We start from the raw sequence: 24,672 nt of genomic DNA on the forward strand, positions 1-24,672 counted from the left end.
TTCGGTCCGAGAAATTTCAGCGAAATTAACTAATTAATTGGCCAGCCCGGAGAAGAATCTTCACGTTTTCGCTGGTTCCTCCAGCCGCCGCGGCGCGACGCTGGCGCTCATAAATCTCTCGAGCGCGGTGCCCATATAAATTAAAGATATCCGGTGCGTATCACGCGGAAACGCGGCCATCCCCGTGGAAATTTGCATTTTCACGTCACGTCCGGAAACGTATGGCACCCGATAGCGCTCCTTACATCGTCACCAATGACTTATTTCCTTCGAACGCATCGGGGGTGTCGTAAAACTGCGGCAGATACACGGGGCCTGTAATTCCGCGGAACGACTTCTTCGAGACATCGAACGATCTGGTTCAAGCCCGGCGAGAAACGAATGGCTGCTCGAAAATTGATACTCCCGCGTCTTTAAACTTGCCGCGTGATTAATGCTAGCTTCCACGTGACTCTTTTATAGAATTGTCGGGTATTTGCGGTGCGTTAATGTTCTGGCACAGATGGGAAGCTTACGTGTAGTAGCATGGCAGGGATGAGATTTAGTAAAGTGGAACCGTCGCGCTGTAATTTAATTTCCCTGGACTATTCCGACGAAGCGAAAGGTCGCCCTTTGTTGACAGGGACTGGCTAGCAGCTCTCCGCGGAACATTGGAATAGTTTTTAGTCTCTGTTTCTGGCGATTTTCGGCTACTCTAATTGCCCACTTGACGGGTTAAGTAGAAGTTAAACCTGCCATCCTTAATTGGAGAAACTTTCAGATAATTATCGGGGAATTAAGAGCACCCTGTGCGCCAGCGTCGTTAAAAGGAACTCGTGGATCGTGAGATTTTCTTGGAGTACTCCACTGCTGTTTATTCGTCGTTTCTGACGAAATTGCTGGCTATTATAATTGCCCACTTTGGAAGTTAAATTCGTCGCCTTTAATCCTCCAGCAGGTACTCAGAAAAATGAAAGTTTCACTCTCCGGTTACTAATAATTTATGTAGCTTTAAGAAGACTTAACACCTCCGTGTCCATCTCTGTAACCATCCCCTGATTACAAACTTCCCACAATTTTCCTATTAATAAGTACGTAATAAGTTCGCGTCGATCGCGGTGCCAATTAATATCCCGCCTCTCCACTGGCTCATTGGGAAAAAAAGTGTGGTTTGAGTTAAGGGATGTCTAATAGAGCAAGCTACGCTCTTGGAGGGTCAGTCACTCGGCAGTCCGGTGCGCCCTTAATTGCGATATTAAATCTTATGGAATGAGAAACCATTCTCGCCAAGTGGTGTTTTTAAACCAATCATAAAACGATAAAGGTTTTCGATTGCGGTATGATTACATTTCCAGTGGCGGTCTAATTTATCAGGGAATAGTAATTGTATAATTTATTTCATATTACTATTGTCACTTATCTTCATCCATTAATTAACGCAATCCGCTGAGGTTAACGCTGCTTACGTCTACCATCCGTTGACTGTTTTGTACTCCGAGCACGTACACAGCCGAGATTTGCATTTTCCGAAACAGTTTGCTGCCTCCAGCGGAAAGAATTGGAAATTGAAGGCTCCGAGGGTCGAAAGCAACTTCGAGAACTGCAATTTCGGAGAGAACCCGCTTGGAACCCACCCTGTGAGAGCGATCCATTCCTACGTGTACAGACACTCCAATGTCCGATTACTTACACAGAGCGAACGTTATCGAATGCGATGAAATAAACATTTCTTCCCTTCGCCGTACCGTAGGCAACCAGTCGTTGCGTGCGCTGAGGGGGAAGCATCCGTCGTGCGCGCGTAGTTCGCACTGCCCCCTGACGGTCAGCGAGATAAATAGCTACGACGTACGGACCAGGCGAACCTGCCACAGCCCTGTAATTTTGTTACACGACGTCAAGCAACCAAATAGTTCCCAGAATAATAGAGTAGGAAACAGGTTCCTCAAAGGTAATGTTTCTTAGTCGTGATTCGTGTTCAGCAAACGCGAATTGTTAGATCTTCGATGGAACTTCATCCTTTTCGATCCTCCCGCGTCCGCCCGCGATGAAGGTGCGTTATCGCGACGCAAATCGAGCGGTCCCTACCCTAGTGGCTGGACCATAGTACGTATAAAAGGCTCCAGTCGGATGTTTCCATGCGACGTCGAGAGGGTAGCGCCGTGGGCCGCTCGCATCAGCTTCGTTTTGAAAGACCCCAACGCGAGGAAGGCCGTATCCACACGGAGATAACCAGCGTCGAGGAAACAACCACCGTTGAGGGGGCGTTCGAGCACCGTGCGTCTATCGCGACCTAAATCTGAAATGGAGCCAGATCCTAGCGAACGGTGGCGGCCATTTTTTCGTTAATATCACCAGCAACGAGAATACCACCGGGGACTGGGGGCACAGGTTCAAACTGACTGATCTCCTGCGCAGATAGAAGGGAGTACTGACAGTGGCGGGCCATGATGGACCATCCGCAGCCACCACCGGGTAGCAGCTGAGACGCTTGAAAGGCTGTGCATTTAGGGGCGCTGGTCGGGATTGTTTGGAGGCTTGAAGAGGGTTCCTGAGGTCTCCAGACGCGAAGAATAGAGAAAAGACCGCGCTGTTTACTATTCCGCGCCCTCTCCTGAATGCTTTCAGCCTGGGATGCTTGTTTGATTAGGATTCGAAGGCAGTGTTCTGTTCAGAGGTCTATTGATGCCACCTCTACTTGTTTACTGTAAATGCCACCTTCGCTAATGCTGAATTTGATTACAATACCACGAAAGGTGGAGAAAAGTGTGTACTTGATATTCTAGAATATTCAGGTAAAGATGTTGCAGCTCCGCGCACACACATCGCCTATTTATTTGTACCATGGTAAACCGCGCCGAGGTTCGCTAATGGTGTCTTAGGGGGGTTCCGACAGAGAGCACGTCAGCTCGGCCGGAAACGAGCGGACTTCTAACGAGCATGAATCTTTTTTGATGACAACGCAAAGTGACGCATCATTAGAGGTAAACGAGCGCGAATAAAAACGGGCACCGTGCCTCCCCGAACGTTGCTACGAGTCCAGAGAAATTGCGAGCGAGCAATTAACATGCGCGGGATCGGGAGACGCGCGATTCGACGCGAAGAAGAAATTACGTTTTCAAAAGAAAACCTCCCGGGCACCGTCCCGCTTAACGTCCCCCTCTTCTTCCGCCATCCCTCGACAGATTTTTGCCCGTCCACGCATCTAGGTATGTATAAAAGTTTAAATTACAGGCCAGCCAGGCGGACGAGGTTTAATTGAAACACGCTTAAATTGCACGCTCGCGCCCCGGCGAAATGAATTTTCGCGCTTTGACCTGGCAGAGAGGTGCTCGAATTATAAATTATCCCCACCCCCCGCGCCCGCCGTGAAACAATTAATCATTCGCTCTTCGAGTACTGTCCACTGTCGCGGAATTTAATATTTTTGTATCGGGCGACACACGATTATTCTTCCGAAATTCGCCAAACAAATAGCTCCAAATATTTCCACCCCTTTTGAACGCTCTGAAGCGGTACGAGGAAGACATTTACAGCGGAATATGCGAGATTGGTTAAAAATGGCGAGCTGGTCTTTGAGCTCCTCATGGTTTGTCACACACACCGATGGCTGGCTACAATTGGTGCATTCCGCTGTAAATAATTCCGCAGGGATTACCGTTCAAATGGATAATGTTCGCATCCGAGAGCGGGGAAAATCGAATCACGAGCCGCTAAAGGATTCCGCCGTGTCCATCCCGTTTCGAAAATCCCTTCCAATCTAACCCAGAAATCCCGGATACACGAGGCTCCGTCGTCGCGAAACAATCCCGTTCATGTCTAACGACAGGGTGCTCTCATCCCCAGGAAAAGGAGGGATATTTCTCCTCTGCCGAGGGTGAGGCGCGGGTAGAATCCCACTATTACTGGAACTGTCCCCGGTTGGCTGGGAGGAGACCGTTCCTTAAAGCAGAACGGGCAAACACGGGAATTATGAAATTATAATCGGGTCGGGGCTAAAAAGAATGGATAACGAAGCAGACCTGCCGATCGGATCCTCCAAGCCGGGAGTAGCGAGGATTAATTGGAACGCGCGCGGGCTCGGGCTCGATCGATCGCCTTTCACGAGATCCTCGGAAATGCGCTATAGGCGGTGGAAAAAGTACTGGAGCTACGGACTTCAACCTGATGAACATTGGGATTAACTGTTCTCGAATTGCGTCATAAAGAAAACTCATAAGCTGCTTGACTTGGATTAACCAGAATGAACGTAAGAGGCTCAACAAACTGTCGTATGCAACTGTCGTGTGTGTCAGCCAGTGGTACGTACAAGATCAGCATTCCGTCAAAAGGATCATCATCCCCAATTTACGCGGAAGCCTTCCCACTCATAGTCCTGCGTGACGCGGTTATTATATCGGGGGACCGAGAGCGCTCCGTAATTTCCTTACGGTTGGCAGTCGTGTCACGCGCCCCGCTGAACGACAGTGGAAAGGGTGATATCTGGGATCGGTAACGCGGGTCCTTGGATATTTAGTGGACAAGGACCGGACGGTGGACTTAGGAAGTTCCAACGGGATATATTCGTCGGATTCTTGTCCCTGTTGCACTGTAAAATCGTGCCGTAGTGAACGTAATCCATCGAGATTGCGCGCTCCTCACGGATTTATGAGGAGCAGAGACGGCGGGCGGCGCGACGGGCCGCGTCGTCGTGGCGTTTCTGCTTTTACAAGCAGATTGGATCCCCCCGGTCCTTGCAGGATTTCACGCCCGCCCGGCCGGGATCGCGAGACGCTGCGGGTCCTGTTTTCTAAGCCCGAGCTCACTCACACCTCCGTGGTCACGATCACCTTCCCCGAGGAAAGTCGAGAAAATTTCCGCCACTCGTAAACCCCGCAGATACACCCTGATCGCGGTGAATGGATGCGGCTCCTCGGGACTCCGTAAACCCTCCCTTTTCCGGCGAGCAATGACTCCAGAAGGTTCTCGGCGTCGCGGTGCAGTGAACTCGTGATAAGAGCACAGTGTTGCGGTAGTAACATCTTAGCAAACAAGACTCTGCTGTCCTCGCCGCCTCGAACGCGTATCAATAGCCCCCGCGGATGTATATGCTCGAATCTAATGTAACGTCTACGACACAGATTGAGGGGGCAAATAACCCACCAGTCCGCTCGTGCAAATCTCTCGTACAAACACCTGGATCGTCAAGCCTCGCCTGTAGTCCGGGATGATTAAATTTCAACACGTAGCCGAGATGAGTTCGCCAAACCTCGCCAAACGCGTCCTATCGAACTGGCTGCCGGATACGCTAAGACTGTACAAATTTATCGATCGTGTCCCACGACGTTTCCTTGAGCCTACGTCGCGGGCGTCGTAATGCGGGCGTGCGGTCGCGCGTTACAAGGATTACGCCACCTTCAGATTACGATCGGATCCGCCGAGCGGAACGGTGCTTCGTATCGAGAGCGAAAGATATCGGGCACTCGGGTAAACACTCAGGAAATCTTGAAAACTTTGACGCAGAGAAACTTCCGACGCAATATAGGTTATATCGCGTGTCAGCTGGCAGGGAATCCCAGATGGTAACACGGTTATGATAAACCTTACTCGGTAAATCCGGTATAGCGGCGCTCCGATACCGAGAGGCGAAATGCATGCTGATTTCGTTAAAAACTGCTGCGCGCGTGGCGCCGCGGCGCGAGTGCTGAATCTCCGATGAGCTTACGCATTCAGCCGCGAACGTGCGCGCGGCAGCACTGTTTTACACGCCACCGAAACATCTATTATATCTGGCGCAAACTATTTTGCGAGCGTCTTTAGTGGCAGCGCTGTGAAGGGGGCCTGTAAATTGGCGGCTATTCAGCGAGATCGCTTAGGTCTCTCATCGACCACGGTTCCGTATGAATTACGGACGTGGGGCTAATGCCTTCGGGAATACTAATACGGTTCACGCTGGGAGCCGGCTGCTGTATTCGGCATACGTTCCCTCAAGGCGGACGCGCTGAAAGCCGTCGCCTTTGTGCGCGGAGAAATCGGATACCACGTAAGTCAGATACCCCACTAGCGCTCCGCTAACTTCTTTCAGTCCTCGTATCAGCGATATTCAAGAGATCCGCTCGCTGGCTGCCAGTCATTCACCGCGAGGAACGGGGAGCGAACAGAAGCCCAAAATCCAGCGAACATACAATGTACTTCTTGCGCGCTTTTCCATTGGAAGACGCCTAGGAGTTATGTGCTATATTCGGCAAGCAGAACCACGGACCAGAAAGTATATACGCAGGGAGCTATGTCACATTCAAATCGGATTCCTGACCAGTTTCAACGGCAATTCAAACATTCCAGGGAAGCAGGCATGAAAATCTGGACCACCTATAACGGCGAAACCACTAGCTGTCTACTATCATCGCGAGAATCGTGCATTCTAACCACTGCGCCACTGCGACATACGGCCTGATCACTCTTCTTTCGCGTAGTTGCGCCACTTGTGTAACAGGTGTCCTCGATCCCACATTATTCTACTCGCTAATGGCGTAGAATCCGTGTCGAGCGCTCACGAGGACAGCTATAATTCAAAGCGGTTCATAGACGACGGCTGTTTTCACCGTAAACGCGGAATACGCGATATCAGCGTCGCGTATCACGATCAAGGTATCGCCGGCGGCACAAATTGCCTCCGCCGCATCGCTATTCCCATCTCCATCGATATTTCCCATCTAGCGCCTTGAGGTTAACAATTACGCTGCCAGCAAGATTGCCAATTCTTTCTGAAGCTCGCTGACGTCGCGCGGAGTTGCCCACCCTTAAAGTTTCACGCCAGCAGCGCAGTTCCATTAAAGTTGCATAAATAAATGCGAGCACGAAGTTGGGCCGAGCACTTCAAGAAGAAACGTATCTCGCCGTCTGTTTGTATTATTAATGCACGCCCGAAGACACGCCGGAAAATCGATCCAGGTCGGGTGCAGTTCACCTGCAGCAAATTGAGGGGAGCACTTCCCACGTCCCGTCGCTTAGTTGAAAATTCGTAAACGGAAGTTCCGCCGTGCCCACCGAACGAACTGTGACAAAGTTCCCTGCCCCCCGCCGCGGATAATAACGGTTTCACTTTGCCGTACCCACGCACAGTGAAATTTTAATGCCGGTCTACAACAGTTTATCGCATACCAAAGCTGCCGCGCAACAAGCACGAGTGCAATTGCAGTCGCATCGCTCGCGTCCACGACAGTGACAGAAAAAATCATTATTCCGCGGGTATTCTCGGAATTTCTGGAATTCAAAGTGATACTAATACTTCCTGCCAACCTAAAGGGCGTCCCGCAGACCTTTAAATGAATATCACTGTCAGCGGCCGTAGCCGTGATGGAGGCACAGGTTCTCGTTAGATCACCGAAGTTAAGCATCACGGGGCGGGTACTGGGGAAAGATGGGTGACCGCGACCATATCTTTCTCCCGGTGCCGCCGCTGCTGCTGGGACCGAAGGAGAGAGAGGAGGAAAAAGATAAAAAAAGGACTCTATAGATAGAGGGAGTTTAGAGTTCGTTGGGCAATATAAAGCGATAGGCTTTAAAGCGCCATCTTGTTTAACAGGAAAACAAAAATACAAATACAATATTACTACTTCGCGAGACTTTCGAAGGCAGGGCGTGCTTCTCAAGGCGAGTTTAAAACTCGGAGTTTAAACGTCTTCAAATGAATATTTGTGCGAAATATATTCGAATGTAGGACGGGCGAGTGTTTGAAAGCGTTGGAACTAAGCTTGTTAAACTGCAATGGAAAAATTACGTTTGAAGGGGTGTTTTCCTGCTGCTAAATGGCCTTCCGGGCCAGAACCATCCGGAGTTTTTCGACGGTAAAAATCAGTTTTGCTTCCAATTCTACCTGAAGTTTAAGTGAAACGCTCTCGGAATAAGAATCTTGGATTAGTACCGATCACTGTCGAAGGTACCCTTTTTCGTAACGCTAATATTGTTACACGGTCGCGGCTGACTTGCCCCGTTAATTGCCTTTAGAATTCGCTAATTATCGGTAATGAAAGCTCTTCCCCTCGCTTCCCGCATACTAACGTCGGAACCCGGTGCTTTATATAAGATCAGCACGGTTAAACGTTCTTTAAAGACATCCGCCGCTTCTTCTTTGCAACGGGGAGCGCGTTCAGTGTTCGTTGTGGTCGATAGACGGGCTTGAAAGTTCACGGAACAAAGTCTTAGCTCCTCGTTTTACGCCCAGAAATGAGAAATAACACGGAAACACATCTAACAACCGGAGCGATTAATCGCACGCAATGTCTGGTTTTTCTTTTACTTTTTAAGCGTTTGAAATATCATCCCGAAGGATTGGGAACATTTAGCGCACCACGTAAGCAGTATTATTTCATCCCTTCTCTCCGACGATAAAATAAATTTTTTCATACTCCTCATTTTGCTCGCATTTCGCGCGACGAGCATTCCCGCGCTTCCCTTCGCTTTCGCTTTTTTTTTTCTATCCAGCAGAACACACAAATTTCTTTCTCTCGCATGCTAAGAAGATTCCCATATTAGCTTCGTGCCGTCGACGATCCTTTGAAGAATCCGAAGCAGCTTTCCCGTGAATGCCACGACCGGCGCGGATGGCTAACGAAAGGAATATTTTCCATAATTCCGCGCGGCGTCTCTTCCGCGATGGAATTCCCCGCGCCTAACGCGCGGCGCCTAGCGTAAGAGTATCAAAGGAATCTCGCTCAGTGACCTCAAAGACCGCCTGTCAACGTGTCTTTTGAATTCTTCACGCCCCGCCCACGGCCCAGCCACGTTCGGCTTGAAAATTTATACGAACGTATAATTCGCACTGTGCGAGCATGAAACTCCAAGTGGCCTTAATTAAGGGACATTCCTCTGCCAGTGATCTGCTAGGGAAGAAATAATGATTCCTGTATCGCTCCTCGAGAAAAAAAGGCGGGTGCAAGGCGAAGCGAATAATATCGCGAGCCGGAGTGGCGCGTGAAACTGCTGCGCGTTATTTGATGCGGAAGTACATGGCTCCGTTTTCCGTTCACGAATTCGGTATTTACTCGTTTACTTGTTAGAACGCCTGTCACAAATGCAACGTTCCCGGCAATCATCGCGAGTTGAGGCTCCAGACTAATTATCTCGGCGGGAGTGCGGAGGTGAACAAGAGTATGACGTTCCCGGAAGGAACAGTCGAAACTCGGCACACAAATTTTCACCGACATCATTACAAATTTAGAATCATAACGTTCTGACGGCGTTTCGAGGATTTCCAAGAATTACACCGGCCAACTGGGATTGTGCGCTTTAATTATATGCAAAGAGATGCAGGAGGATACGGGGCAGAAGTTACGTGACGAGACTTTTCAGTCCTTGCAGGTGCAGGTCGAAAAGCTGCCTCTCTTGCTGGTGCACGAATCGAGCAATGGAATTCGGAACGGGCCGTTTTTTTTTTGTTGAGTTGCTGCACCTGTAAGAGAAGCAGATTTTCGCGTTGCACCTGCAAGAGCAGTTTCGAAGAGAAATGTCGGGGTTTGCAGGTGCAGCGCGAAATTTGGCTTCTCTTGCAGGTGCAAGAATAGTGCGATGAATTTCGGAGAAGCGGTTTTTGAGTGGCTGCACCTGCAAGAGAAGCAGAATTTCGCGCTGCACCTGCAGGAGAAGCTGCGTGGCGAAATTTTGCTTCTCCTGCAGTTGCAACAAAATTTCAAATCAAAATTAGGCCGCGGGCCAAAGTGCACAAAGTTGCAAAGCGGAGTTTTGGTTTCCGAACACCGCATTTCCATTTGCAACATTGTTGACAAAATGTTGTCCTTTGCAGCTTTGTTACGTTTTCGCGAGAAGCGAATTAACTACTTACCCAATTTCACATCGTCGTAAGCCGATTAGATATGAGTAGTGCGAAGTGAAAGTGTGATTTGTAACTTGGACAGTGTGTGATTTTTAATACGTGAAGAGTTGGAGTGTGATATCACAGGAATAGGATAGGATTGTACGAATAATAAACAACATTCAAAAAGTGAACCTCCAGCTTTCATGAATACTTGTAGCTACAGCAAAGCGTAGTGTACAAAATTTGCAAACAAATGTTTTCATTTCGAGGTAGAAGAACGCTTGAAATCAACGTCGAACGCCCAGGCAATCCCCTTTGCCTCTGCTTTTCCGTCGGTCCCTCAATATAGTACCCGAGCACTAAGAGCCCTGTGTCCAAGAACCCGAACCAGCAGGAACCCCGCGCAACCGTCGCCTTTTGTTATTCCCTGACGTGTGCAGGAAAGCTGGCTCGGTTGTACTACGCCATTTGCATTCTCATTACCATCGTCTGTCTTATTTAAATAGGTGAACAACTGCGAGCCGCTCGGTGGCTCGTTAGGCGTACACGTGCACAGGCGCAGACTTCGGGCGACTCGTTCGTCTCGGAGCCGGGCATCTGAAAGATGGCGAGTAACGGTACGTTTAGCTGGTGAAACGTTAAAGGGCGAGTTTCGTTTGCTTCTTGAAAGAAAGGGGTCGGTGGAAGGAACGTGGCAAATGTATGGGGTAATTAAAGCGGCGGACTCTTTGCTGTTTGAGTTTCTGGCGAGACTGAGAGGAAGGTGGAGCAATTCGGTGAATGCCTGGCAATCTCACAGAGCCGCTACAGAATGAGGAAATTGGGAAATTCAGCTCGTTCCTTCTAAAGGAATTCCCAAATAATCCGTCGACAGGGCAACAATTACATCCGCGATTCCGTCCCTTCGACCCTGGAGAACCGCCTCGGCGTGAAAGTTAATTGCGCGCTCCTCCAGGAAAGAACGGAGAGGATCAAAGATATCGGACGGAGGTCGAACGGATAGCCAGTTTTGGCCCTTTAAAATTCAACGCAGCGCGCTTCATTAGCGAACGTGGTTTCGACCGTGCACCGCAACGATTTAATCCGAGCTTGCGCGCCCGGCGTCGCGCCGGAATTCAATTTCCCTGCGGCCTTAATGGACCAAAACGTTCCAGGCCATGGCTCCACCGACCTCTGGACGTCCTACCAGAGATGGCAAGTGATGCCATCATCCTAGAGAAACAGTGGAATCGCAACGGACTCCGTAAAGATCACGAACCCTCGCGCGAGTTCTGATCGGAGAGTAATTGAGAAACACTTGCGAGGGGATTCCACTTGGTTCAGTTCAACAACTAGGACTTTCGGGACCTAGATAAAGCTGTTCGATGCTGAGAGCCGGGTCCTTTTATCGATGTGCTTAATTACCAGGCGTTTCCTAGTTGAACTGTAAGAATGGGAGCTACTTTTTGGAACGTTATAGTTAATTGCAAGCGGAAAAAATGACCCTCAGGCGATGGGACTCGAACCCACGATCTTCGGATCCACTGCGCGCGCTCTTAGCCGATTACGCCAACGCCGACTCTCCAAGTGGACTCTCTTCCGCACTCTACATAACCCAAACTTAACAGGGCGCCACCTATGTGCCGATTCTTATAGGACACATCTAGTCCAGCTTGCCCGGGGAAAATTTCGAGTTTACGATCATGATTATGCCCGCGTTCGAAGTCGGTTTCCGAGGCAGAATTTTAATAACCTGTCGCTGGCGAAACTAGTTCACCGAGCATTGTGAAGTAGCCGAGAAGTTTGCAGGTTCTCGACGTGCTGAAACGCTCAAGTGCCGAAGATGAGCGGAGTGTATTGTGGGAAGATTGGAAAATTCAGCCGTGCGGGATCGATGCGCGATAAAATGGTAAATACACCTCGCTATCCCTATTTCCTGAGATCTGGTGCGTACTATGAGAATCTGTTGGAAAGTATGGAAATGCTTACCACGGTTGTCTAGGTCGATCGAGTGAAGATTCAACAGCGGGGGTTGGTCCCCGGAAAGTAGCAGCTCTTTCGCCGTTTCCTAATTCTGATCAGTTGGGAACTTGTTCTTGCTATGCCAAGTCAATTCTGCTTTAGGAAACTCCGGTAATGGAAGCCGAAGTGCAGGAGTGCACTTCAGAATTCACCGCCGAAATAGAAACTGCTGTTCGTTCTATGGTCTCGGATTTGTGTCCTCGACGTTGCTGGGCGAGACTTAAACCTCCACTAGAGACCTAAAGTAATAGAACACAATTTCCTGAAATGTAAAAAAAAAAATGTAAAAATTGCTAGAATAAATATGTTTAATATAAACATCAAAATATTTATTTTTCATTTTACCTCCTGCAGAATGTTTTATGTAAGAATACTAGCCTCATTCTGTTTACGTTTGCCGCGAGGATCGATAGATTTGCCTCGAGGACAGTATGCATAGCCATGAGACGGAAATAACATCAGTCTATCAAACATATTAAAGTACATTAAAATATACCTACGTATTAAATGCGTCTCTAAGAAATGCACAGTTGTCGCAATATTTTCTCCCAATATTTACAAATCCTCCCCTTCTTCGTATTGGCTTGCCCACGATCCCCTTAGCAAATAAAAAAGGGAACCAACTGGTTTTCCCGACTTAAAAGAATAAGCGGATCGTTCGACATGGTAGAACACTAACCCAGATATAATCCAAACCCGACTCTCGTCCAACTGGAGTATCACTAGTCCGACTAAAAAAACACGATTCCTTACCTCTGGAAATCCTAACATTTTCCAGCTCCCGCGATTACCGGAGGAGCGAATTTTTTCCTCAGCCGAGGAGGTAAACAGGCGCACTGGTGCTCGGGAGTCAGCCAAGGAAAATATTCAATTTCGTCTGTGCATTTCGACCTGGCGAATGCAGTTTGGAGATTAAGCGTCGCAGCGACGCTTAATTAAATGTGCCACCGTGTGTCTCTAGCAATGCAGCTGTGCCTGCGTTCGCGTAGGTAAGCACTGTCCTTTATTAAACCGTGTCATATTTCGGGCCATCCCCATACGACACGTTCTCGCCTGGAAACAAGCCGCGACAAGGTTCCCTCATCGCATCGCCCAGCCGCCACGGCACCTGTACACTTCTGGGAGCATTAATAGCCGACGCGACGAGGAATGCAATAACAACACGGCCATTAAGATAGTCACGCGTGTACAGCGCGTGCACGTGCACCACGATTCCGGATGTTGGTCGAGGGTACAGAGGATAGCACTAGCCTGTGCCTCAGCTACGAGGAGCTGCGGAGAATCTGCGATCCTCGAGGCTGACTTTATGGAAATCCAGTTAAAATAGTTGGTCCGAAACAGAAAGTTAAACAGTCGTCTGCTTCGAGATACCTACTTGGCTGAGGAAATTTTTACTCGAAACTGGTTATCTCAGTTGAGACTTCAGGATGGACTTAAAATGCGAGCTCCGCAAACTTGGGGATGTTTCAGCTGATTTGTTACCACGTCCACCTCGCACAACTTGGCTTTTTAATGCTCGAATGCGCTCAGCATCTCTCCTACTTCGACACCGCGTAGGTGTGACCGGAGCCGTAAAGGCGCACTTAGATTTAATTACAAATGAAACGTACGCGCCGCGAGCACCGCTCGGGCATTACAGTCACGAGGGTTGCTCTAAAAACCATATTAATAAACGCAGCTGCACAACGCATAATCAAGCGTCGGCCGCGGCCGCACGCGAACGGTAATGATGGAAAACTTGCATTACCTGTGTGCATTAATTAAAAGCTCGTAACAGCGGGACGGGGCGGGCGGAGGTATTATTGATTTTTCTACTTGACTGCCGGCCGCGAGCTGCCGCCAGGCCGTGTTAACCACGACCCCCCGACAAAGTTGCAACCCCTAACTCGATGTAGAGCATAACCTTCCGAGGAGCGAACAGCTATCCCTCTATTCCCGAACACGCTCCTACACGTGATCCCTCGACGCCTCCCAGCGAGCACGATGCCCCCAAAACTCGGTCCACCATTCATCCGGCCATATTTTTCTGGGCCGAACAGGTCACCCTCTTGCGCGACAGCATCCGAGCCCCTAAGATTTACTTTCCACGTTAAATTACGACCCCTGATCTTCGGGATCACGATCCTTTGTACGAAATGGGCTTGCAAGTAGCCGTGTCTGATGAATGAAAGTTCCAGCGCGTCCCCGCGGCACCACCGGCAACTTCGCAAAAATGGTAAAAGTTTATTTCAAAGGGCGTACAAAGTGGAATAAAAGATTCGCGATATCCCAGCTTTCCTGGCCGCACCTACCCCTGGAACCCTCTCGCGTTGCAGAATTACGCATGAAAAACTTCGCGTGCGTTTTTATCAACTTATCAGGCATTAGCATTTCCTTGAAATATTTATACACGCATACCATCGATCCGTCCGGCCCACACACGCCTGCACGTGAACGCACACGACTCGCTTCCTTACCGAAACACTATCGGGAAGAATAAACACGTCTCGAATGGCGAATAAAAGTGAAAGCACGGCGCAGCGACTGAACTATGTTAATGTGGTCACGAAACGCGGCATTTGCATTCGCGTCGATAACGCCCTTTTCCACTGCATACGAGCCACGCACCGGCGTGTGTTCGTGTGAAAATCGTTTACGAACATGTGCGAATATATTCCCCCAACTCCAGTCGCGGCTGTACTCGTATCAATTTCCATCCGAGCTCGAACGTATTAGGAATTCACCTTCGTTTAGCTTCGATACACGCGAATACATGCATCCGTCGCCGCGATAAGGTCTGAGCGAAAAAATGCTAGATGGCAGGGAATATCTGACGTGGCGCGGCACGCGATTAGGCCCTTAGCCTAATATTACCGAATAATCAACGGCAGTTAGGAGCTACGCGGGGCAAACATGCTGCTCCGAAATCGCAACTTTCGCGAGGAATTTGACTTGACGCCATGAGAAATGCATGCTCAAGTTTGTCTGTTAGCTGAGCACAGTCAGCTGCCAGAGCGCAAGATACACCAGGGGCACCTTTGTCCAGCGGTGTAGCAGTTAATATTGAACTCTTGAAGTTACCCTACGCTGCATCAACTACCCTAGCTCTGCAGTGTTTAATGCCGCAAACTCTCGGGGATATAACTGCGCGTAAAAGTTAGCAAAACACCTCCCGTCTACTGCCAAAACATGCTTGCTAGCATCCTAAGCCCGGGGAACTTCACCACCGCGCGTTGGTCCGTTGATTTAGACTGTTCCGGTAACGGGATGTGAAATAGCATTTGCTTTGACACTGTGGCGAGACTGTCCGCGATAAATGATACCTTTTATTCCGCATGTTCGCAGGAGCCGCGGTGGTAGCATCCAGTGTTCTTTTGGAGAAACGATGAGCGAATCGGGACGAGACGGGCAAGGAGCGGCGCGATAATAATAACATGTGGACGACGTGGCCGCGGACGAGACGCAAGTGGCGGGACTCGGGCTCGTCGGGCGGCGGAAGCGAGGCTCGCGGTAGCCGCGACGGCTTCCGTTTCATCTATTCGGTGGTGCTGGCTGCCTGCATGGCGGCGCAGGAGGCGAGAACCGCCAAATGTCCGCCCCCAGACACGATACCCGGCTGTCCCTGCTACAATTTCGAGGACGGCCTGTTCCTGGAATGCGCAGGGTCCACCGAGGAATCCCTCAGGAGCGCTTTGTCCAGTGTAATACACGCTGCCGAAGGGGAAGGTACGTACAGACACACTGCCGAGGGAATGTATTAGGGTAAAGTAAGGGATTTCGTTCCCGTGGGAGTTTCCTATTGTCTCTGCGCAGCATCCGGTTGAAGCAGCTTCTAGTGGAGGGCATGAATAAACGTCTGAATATGTTTGGATCTTAGCCTTAGCGTTCTCGCGGGGGAGTTCAATTATCTTGCTGGCGGAAACTTAAGGCATCGGTGTTTCAGTATCGAAATCAGACTAGGCTTTGATCGCTGTTCCAGGAGCGATAGTACAGTCACTAAGCGTTTACGAGTTAGACAGAAAGGTGGAGGAACTTCGAACGGCTGCGTTTCCAGCGGGCTCGCAAATCAGGCATCTGCAGATATCACACTCGGCGATCCGCGAGATAAGCGAGGACGCCTTCAGGCGGCTGAGCAAGAGTCTAGAGTCGTTGGCGCTGGTGTCAGGCCGGCTACCCCACGTGCCACAGAAGGCGATGGCAAGCTTGAGCTCGCTGAAGGCTCTGGACCTGGAAGCTAATCTCGTGCACGAGCTACCTAGTTACAGCTTCTACGGGCTATCTCTGATCAAGCTGAACTTGAAAGGCAATCAGATAATAAAAATATCGGAGTACGCTTTCGCCGGGCTCGAGGACACCCTGACGGACCTGGACCTGGCCGAGAATAAAATCAGAGTGTTCCCCATGACGTCGCTGAGGAGGCTGGAACAACTGACGTCCCTTAGACTTGCCTGGAACGAGGTGTCCGAACTGCCAGAGGACGGCTACTCCAGGCTGGACGCTCTCAACTTCCTCGATCTCAGCAGCAACAACTTCAAGAGAATCCCCCTCAACTGTTTTCGCTGCTGTCCGTCTCTAAAGACTCTGTCCCTCTACTACAACGCGGTAGAACTCGTGGATAAGGACGCGTTCATATCGCTGATCGATCTCGAGTCCATCGACCTTAGCCATAACAAGATCGTGTCTCTGGACGTGTCCACGTTCAGAGCGAACCAGAGGCTCAGGTCGATCGATCTGAGCCACAACCACATCCACTATATCCGCGGCGTGTTCTCCAAGCTACCCGAGCTGAAGGAGCTGTTCCTGGCGGAGAACAATATCTTGGAGATACCAGCGGAAACTTTCGCGGGCAGTACGAGCCTGTCGGTGGTGTACCTCCAGCAGAACGCGATCAGGAGGATCGATGCCAGAGGCCTGGCAACGCTGAGCCAACTGGCGCAGCTACACCTCAGTGAGAACTACATAGAGAAAGTACCGCGCGACTTTCTCGAGCACTGCGAGAACCTCTCCACCCTGTCGCTGGACGGGAACAGTATCCGAGAGCTAGAAGTAGGGACATTCGCCAAGGCAAAGTCGCTGAGAGAGCTGCGCCTCCAGGACAATCAGATCACCGAGGTGAAAAGGGGAGTTTTCGCCCCTTTGCCGTCACTCCTGGAACTGCATCTGCAGAATAACGCGATAACAGACATGGAGACTGGCGCTTTGAGGTCCCTGCACAGCCTGCAGCATGTAAACCTGCAGGGCAACCTGCTGGCGGTGCTGGGTGATGTGTTCCAAGTGTCGAACGACGTGGGCCAAAACGGAAACAGCGGTAGCTCATTGGTCTCCATTCAGCTGGACAATAACGGCCTGGGCGTGTTGCACAATGACTCCTTAAGGGGTCAAGCTTCCGTCAGGATCATGTGGCTTGGACATAACAGATTAACCCGCCTCCAGGCGCCTTTGTTCAGGGACCTGTTGCTGGTCGAGCGATTATACCTGACGAACAACTCCATCTCGCGAATAGAGGACACCGCCTTTCAACCGATGCAAGCGCTAAAGTTCCTGGAGCTCAGCATGAATCGATTGAGCCATGTGACAGTCAGAACTTTCTCGGAGCTGCACGAGCTCGAGGAGCTTTACCTGCAGGACAATGGTCTGCGCCGCCTGGATCCGTACGCTCTGACCGCCCTCAAGCGGCTTCGCGTGCTCGATCTGGCCAACAATCATTTGAACGTGCTGCACGACAAGATCTTCCAGGAGGGCCTACCTATCAGGACACTGAACCTGAAGAATTGCACCGTCAGCGTGATAGAGAACGGAGCTTTCAGGGGGCTTAATAATCTCTACGAGCTAAACCTGGAGCACAATCACCTCACTGCCACCGCGTTGGATCGTCTGGACATCCCGGGCTTGAGGGTCCTGAGGATATCCTACAATAATTTCAGCCAAATCAATGGCAATTCTTTGGACGGACTGCCATCGCTTCAGCACCTAGCCATGGACTCGTCCCAACTGTACAGAATGCCGCCAGAAATATTCTCCAAGAACAAGAACCTAGCTAAACTTTTGCTAAGCAACAACCTCCTACGAGTGCTGCCCAGCGTGCTGCTCCTTGGCCTGGACTCGCTGAAAGAAGTGAAACTGGACGGTAATAGATTCCAAGAGATCCCGTACGAGGTATTCGCGAATACCACCACGGTCGAGTTCCTGTCATTGGCTAACAATGTAATCCTCAACGTGGACATGTCACGGTTAAACGGATTGGCCAGTCTGCGGGAACTCGATCTGCGCGGTAATTACATCATGACCCTCTCCGGCTTCGCCGGCGTGAACCTGTCCCGGCTGATATCTGTGGACCTCAGTCACAATCACTTAACTGCCCTACCAGCAAACTTCTTTGCCCGCTCCAGCCTGCTCCGCAAGGTCGAACTGGCCGCCAACAAATTCCACCAGATACCAGCGGTCGCGCTCTCCGCTCAAAATATCCCTAGCCTGGCCTGGCTCAACGTCACGGCCAACCCTCTGGTCAGGATACACGAGATCAGCTCGGAGGCCAAGTACCCGGCCCTTCAGGAGGTGCACATATCGGGGACGAACCTGACGATAGTCACCAGCCAGGATTTCGAGGCGTTTCCAGCCCTGATGCATCTGTTTATGGGCAACAACATGATCTCGCGTGTATCCCCGAGCGCTTTCCGAAGTTTGCTGGAGCTGTTGACCTTGGATCTGAGCATGAACGAGCTCGAGCAGTTGCCTCAGGAGAGATTGAAGGGGCTGGAACATCTCAGGCTTCTCAATCTTACGCACAACCGGCTGAAAGAATTCGAAGACTTCCCCCCTGACCTGAAGGCTCTCCAGGTATTGGACCTATCGTATAATCAGATTAGCGGAGTAGGTAAAAGCACGTTCCAGCATCTCGAGAACCTGGCCGAGCTTCATCTATACGGAAATTGGATATCCTCCATCTCCCCGGACGCGTTCAAGCCCTTAAAGAAATTGAGAATTCTCGATCTGAGCAGGAACTATTTGGCGAATCTACCGTTGAATGCGTTTCGACCACTGGAGACGCAGATACGGAGTCTTCGCGCCGAAGGTATACTTTCTTCTACTCTTATTTTTATAACGCCTAATTTTATATTAACCGAATTCACCGACAAATGTCGATCCCTGTGCAGAGAATCCACTGCATTGCGACTGTGAGTCCCAAGAGCTTTGGGAGTGGCTGCGTGATCATCAGAAGCTGGTGGGTGGCGGTGTAGGTCGGAATCGGGGTGGAGGAGGGCTGCGAATGAACGACATGGACAGTGGATTACTAAAGTGCGAACAGCCACCAGAATTACGAGGGCTGGTGTTCCTCGACCTGGACCCTCACGCTTTCTGCTCCGCGCCCCTCGTCCTCAAACTGGCGATCCAGGACATCCAACCGTTTTCCGTTCTGGTCTCCTGGCAGAGCAGAAATCACTCGGGTATCCGTGGCTACCAAGTAGCCTACCACGCTTTGGATGATATCGAAGAGGTAATGATCAACCTAAACCCCTTGAAACCAAAGCCGTGTGCTACTATTCATGCTATATTTCCCTCCTTGTCTAAGTTCCAGATTCGAGCGAGGGTTCTCGAGCCAAACTCGCGTTCCACGAAGCTGTCAAAGCTGTCACCGAACACCCGCTATCGGATCTGCGTGCTGGGGCTGGGCAACTGGGTGTCTCAGCACCTGGAGGACGACACGGTAGAGCAGTTCAACTTCTCCAACTACGAGACGTTCGAGTCGACGTCGGATATACAGATGACGGACACGCCGACGAGCCGCTGCACCGAGGTGAAGACACTGGAGGCGCCGGAGGCGGTGATCAGCAGCGACGGCTCGTCGATGGGCGACGTTGGCAGCGTCAGCAGCTTCCTCACCAGGCGCCTGGGTCTGATAGTCGGCTGCTGCATGGGATTCGTGGTGTTCTTGCTCCTGGTGTCCGTCCTCGGTTATCTCAAGGTGAAGAAGCAAAGGGAGACCGTGAAACGGGAGCAACCGATCCCGCCAGAGTACATTTCCTACAGACACTTCAGCATACAGAGCGGGGAGGCTGGCCACGCCGCCAGACAGGCCAGCCAGGACGGCCACAACTCCAACTTCATCAACAACGTGGGCAACACGAACCTGAACGTATGAGACAAGCTAAAAAACTCCCGACTCGTGGAGGTTTCGAACGTTTGAGCAGGGGCCCCTCCGTGGGCCTGGCGGCAAACGCGAAACGCTCCCGACTCGCGGCAGTTTTTCACCCAACCAGCCAGGAAGATCGAGTCCATTGACCAGAACGGAGGAAGCATTCGCCAATGTTCAGTACTCTAGTCGAATATTCACGGAATTATCCCTCGGCCCGTAACGACCAACTTCAGCCGATTAACGTGCGCGTGAGTTCCGCGGCGAAGTGGACGATCTAGATAGCCGAGCGTTTTGTATGTGATTTTCTACGAATCTTATCTTTACTCGACGTAGCTTTACACGGTGGATCGAGGGCGGAAGGGACGGGACAACTGTACAGCAGGAAGTGCGTGTGCCAGTGATTCGAGCTGCAGCCAACGACGCGAATGATCGGCGAGGGCCTTATTGCGCAGCGGGACGCGTTTACCGAGCAATTTACGAGCGAGCACCGTACTAGCGCCTATCCAGAAGGGGCCATTGTGTTTTCTAAATGGCTTGGCAAACCGCTCGCGCCGCGGTAGACAATACGACACGGGTGTATCGTGCAGGTGCATTCTTGAATTTCCGATCGCAGCGCGCCAAGGGGCCAGGAGCCCTGTCAGCCGATGATGAATCGCGCAAGCAGGGCGGCGGTGTATCGTTCAGGGATCGTTTCGTAGCCAGACGACGAGACGTTTGTACATAAACGGCCGGTCCAGATCTCGTTGTTGCGACAGAAGTAACCCTATTAGGCGAACCTTCGACGACTCTTCATTTAGCGAATGTAGTTCAATTAGGATCCGACGCATCGGCTCCGCTTGTCTCGACGTTAAAGACCGTACTCGCCAAAACGTTTCTCAGCATCGCGAATGAAGCGGAACGGGGGAACCGCCCCGGTAGGTCGTTCCTCGAGCTCGCGGCAGGATAATTGTTAATAGAGTCCCTGTTGTTATCGCGACCCAGCTCGCGGTTCGTCGATGCGAACAATTCGGGTATTCGTGGGGCGATCAGCTGCTCTTTGACCGCGCCGTAGGCTGACCACGAATGCTATCTGGAGCACATTGGAAATGAGATTCCGCGCTGGCGTAATATCCAGAGAATTGCGGTTCGAGTGACACAGGGGAGGGGGGCTGGGTTTATGCTGGTATCTCGTTGTTAGAGCGCAAGAAAGAGAATGGGAGAGTGAATGAGAGGAAGAGAGTGTATGGTCGTGATAAACTGTGTGTGTTCGTCGGGCGACAGCGAAAATGATCGCTCGACTTTTGTGCATCATCGACGTTCAATTGCATCACGATGGATCTCAGATGTACCACACACTGTGTACTGTAACATATACGTACGTCACTGTAATAAAAATGCAAATTCTTTTTTAACCTGGCGCTTCATTCACCCAAAAACATCCCAATCCTGTTTCCTTTTAATGGGGTAGTGGATTCAGAGAAACGAGGGCTGCGTTTTCCTGTAACAAAATCATTTGCTTCCTAGAAGCTTGTTTACTTGCGATGGGTTCTGGAATTTTTTTAAATTCGAGTCTCACCCAATGCAACTCATTTACCCTCCTCCACTAAAAGGGGACAGCCCTGCGTTGCTAAAAACAGAAACAAATCCTGGGGCTGACGGAGGGCCAGACAAATCCCCGGCGGAAGGTGACCTGGGAATGCTGGCGGAATTCTAGAAAATATCCAAGAAATGAGAGGCTCCGAGGCTCCTGGGACAGCGAGGGTAATCGGAGTGCTTAAGATGCGGGATATTTCGGCTTGCATCCCTCTGATCCTTGCTCAACGGCGACTGGTTTTCTGCGGGCTCGCATAAATTTTCCACAACGTCTCGACGAAACGCTTCCCGTCCCCTTTATCGTATTTCCTTGCAATTAACCCCTCCTGGCCATCCTGGCGCCGTTTCTCCCTTAGAAAGGAAAGGCGGCCTGCATATTTCATTCGCCGCTTGCGCGGAGAAAACGCTGCCGCGCTCCTGGCCCCCTTCTTCCGGAATCAGAAGGCCAGTGAGCCGCGCTGGCCCGGTGAATCGAAAAATCCGAGAGTCAGGGGCGGCGGCCGATGGTAATGGGCGAGGACGCGACACTTGGACGAACCCAGAGTGCCTAGTAATTATAGCCCAGAGATTGCATCGCACGTATAGACAGCGGCCACTTTTGCAGATGACCATTAAGGTAAAGTAACCTGGTAACTAGGCCAGACCACCTCCGTCACTTTCCCGCAAATATTAATGTCGTCGTCTACCTTTTTTAGAATTCCAAAAGTCTCGATGCTATTCCCTCTGCATGGGAGCGTGAAAAAATGATGACGAGAACGAAAATCCGTGTCCATTTCGAAGCGCGAATTTCGTCGAGGACGTGGAAAAAAAGGGGACAAAAGTCGCGTGCGGTGTGTGCATTTTTCTCGGCTAACAGAGCTGTCCAAACGTCTCCCGTTTCGCTCTTTAATCTCGTTTGACCGGCCATCGTCGCCACGTTCCAAACGAGCCTCATTAATCGCGGCTGCACGTTGAAACAAGCGAATGCTTCCAGGGCAAAATATTGCATCGGTAGTCGTAGTTTCTGCGCTCCGAAGCGCCTCTGTTTTTGGTCTTGATGGTGCTTAGCTCGGGGAGTTAAAAACCACAACTTCCTTTTCGAATAATTAAATCCTGAATATTTTTGTTGAACGTTCAGAATAGTTAAGACATCGTTGTAAGACTCTGCTGCGGGGTATTTAAACAGACGAACACTCTCGTAAAGTTGCACGGCTATTGCTAATGCATACGAGTAAAGAGCAACAAGCAGAAGCCGCGACGAAGGAGAATCAAGGAACAGTGTCGGAAGAAACCATTCCGAGTCTCGACACTTTGGAAGCGCGACGCTGAGAAACGAGAAAAAAGCGAGCAAAAGTGTCGTGTCTGTTACGACAAGACCTAGAAACGCGTGAAAACGCGAGCAGCTCTTAAGGAAGCTCGCCAAGGCGTCGCGAATTGAAACCATTTAAAAAACCGCGGGCGTAAAAGTGTGAAGATGCTTGGAGGATCCATTAAAGTCCCTGTAATGTATACGCGTCGGGCGTAATTGCACGCAAGGTTTATCGAGCCCGAGTGTACGCAGTTAAATACACGCCGAGCTTCCAGGGTGTTTCCTGAAAATTCAGGTGACTGCCGATTATACGAGTAACGACACGTTGATCCCCGCTTATAAAGTCCCTCTTAATTACTTGGGCCGAGTGATTGAAGCATGAATAAGCCGGTCCACTGTGGCTTGGGCTGAATAGAAATGAACTGATAGAAGCGTCCTCTGATAGGAGGAGCCGCAACGCCTATCTCAACGTCACGTCCAAAGTAATGGTACCTCCGAGCGTTCGGTTCTCACATATTATCGACGGCGCCGATGAAATTTCGATGAAGTCGACCGCCCTCTTCTCGTTACTATTAATCAAACATATTGGGGCAAATAAATCGAGCCCTTTCCCAACGACCCTCCAGGGCCATTTCTCCCGAAAAGAAATCGAACCGAGTCCAGAGTTTTAGAAGCCACCGAAAAATTTCGGCTATACAGCGCGAAATTCATTCTTCCTCTCCGCTTCACCTCGATTGCGTCAATTCAGAGACAATAGGTGATTTCGATCGAGTGCTCTCTCTCTCTCCCTCGAGTCGATACTCGGACCCCTTTCTTCCCCGGAAACAAAGCAAGAGGCTCGAGAAGTTTTTTCGAGAATCTTAGCTCCGTACCGAAGTTGAACGTTCTTTCGGAAACAATCGCGGCGGGAGCACTAATGCACCAAGCCATGTTTGTGCCAACTCGGTTAGCACTTCGAGTGCCGCCGATCGATACTCGCCGTTCGTTCTCCGCGCTGCCACATAATTCGCCCTTTCACAATTCCGATTACGTCCGAGACTTTTCCACCCCGGTCGAACGCCGGCCCACGTTCCAGCTGGAAAGTCTCGGAGATCACGTAACTAACTTCCGCCGTCGTGTGGACTCTAAGAGTACCAATTTCCGCTGGTTTAGTAATGGTAAGATGAGACACTTGGAGTCCTTTCTCTCAGAGTAGGACTCCCCGCAGCACCGCGCTGCATTTCCTCCTTATTTAATAGTCCATCGCGCATTCGTCACGCCGAGGCTCTTAATTCTTCACGAGTATACAGACACCTGGACTCGAGCAGACTCGAAGAATCCCTGCAACTAGATTGCTCGGAAAGCAGGAAACCACAAAATCAGCATTAAGGGAGACCGATTACAGTCCCCAGGTTGCCATCAGGCTCCCAGACAATCTGTCCCCCCCTGGCGCCCCCAGTTTCGCCTCCGTTAAGTGTATTAGTTCGGTTTAGGGCCCGGAATTTCGTGCCGACTTCCGAAGTTCCACACCGCCCAGCGACAAGTTACAGCATCGAATTTGATCGATGGCCTGCCGCGTTGTTTCCCCTCGAAGAGGGGTCCCTCCCCGCGACCGAGCTCCGGATAGATGTTGTCTCGGTCACGGCACGTGCTTTGCCGCGATTAAGTCTTGGCGACGGAATTACCCTTCCGCTGTAAGACGGATTCGGCCCTAACCGGAACGGCAGGCTCCTGGTCGGACATCGGTGTTACATGCACGTCTCGCGGCGTCGTGTTCTGCGAATGGGAATCAGGATCCTGGTTGCCTATGGCGGCGGATGAGGTAACTAAGGGACCGAACGTGTTCTAGCTTCAGAGTTCTTCGGACAGCTGTTGTTAAGGCCTGCATCTTCTTGGGAAATAGTGGAACGGAAGAGGCCATGGCACCAGAGTTGGGCATTGGTAGAAGAA

At 50.7% G+C, this 24,672-nt stretch overlaps 1 protein-coding gene across 6 annotated transcripts in view; it reads left to right on the forward strand.

The window, feature by feature from the left end:
* The window catches only part of LOC143375717 (uncharacterized), a 144,657-nt gene extending 123,383 nt beyond the window's left edge, over positions 1-21,274 (forward strand). For 4 of the 6 annotated variants that reach the window (XM_076825111.1, XM_076825109.1, XM_076825113.1 and 1 more), the window contains 4 exons: positions 15,095-15,475; positions 15,729-18,821; positions 18,904-19,244; positions 19,320-21,274. In XM_076825111.1, the coding sequence (XP_076681226.1) occupies positions 15,184-15,475; positions 15,729-18,821; positions 18,904-19,244; positions 19,320-19,889 (4,296 nt within the window). In that variant the 5' untranslated portion in view covers positions 15,095-15,183 and the 3' untranslated portion in view covers positions 19,890-21,274. The remainder of the gene's footprint in view (positions 1-15,094; positions 15,476-15,728; positions 18,822-18,903; positions 19,245-19,319) is intronic. The other 2 variants (XM_076825112.1, XM_076825114.1) reach the window with 2 other exon arrangements.
* Positions 21,275-24,672: the final 3,398 nt, after the last annotated feature.

The sequence above is a fragment of the Andrena cerasifolii genome, chromosome 13 (genome assembly GCF_050908995.1).
Source record: "Andrena cerasifolii isolate SP2316 chromosome 13, iyAndCera1_principal, whole genome shotgun sequence".
Lineage (NCBI taxonomy): Eukaryota > Metazoa > Arthropoda > Insecta > Hymenoptera > Andrenidae > Andrena > Andrena cerasifolii.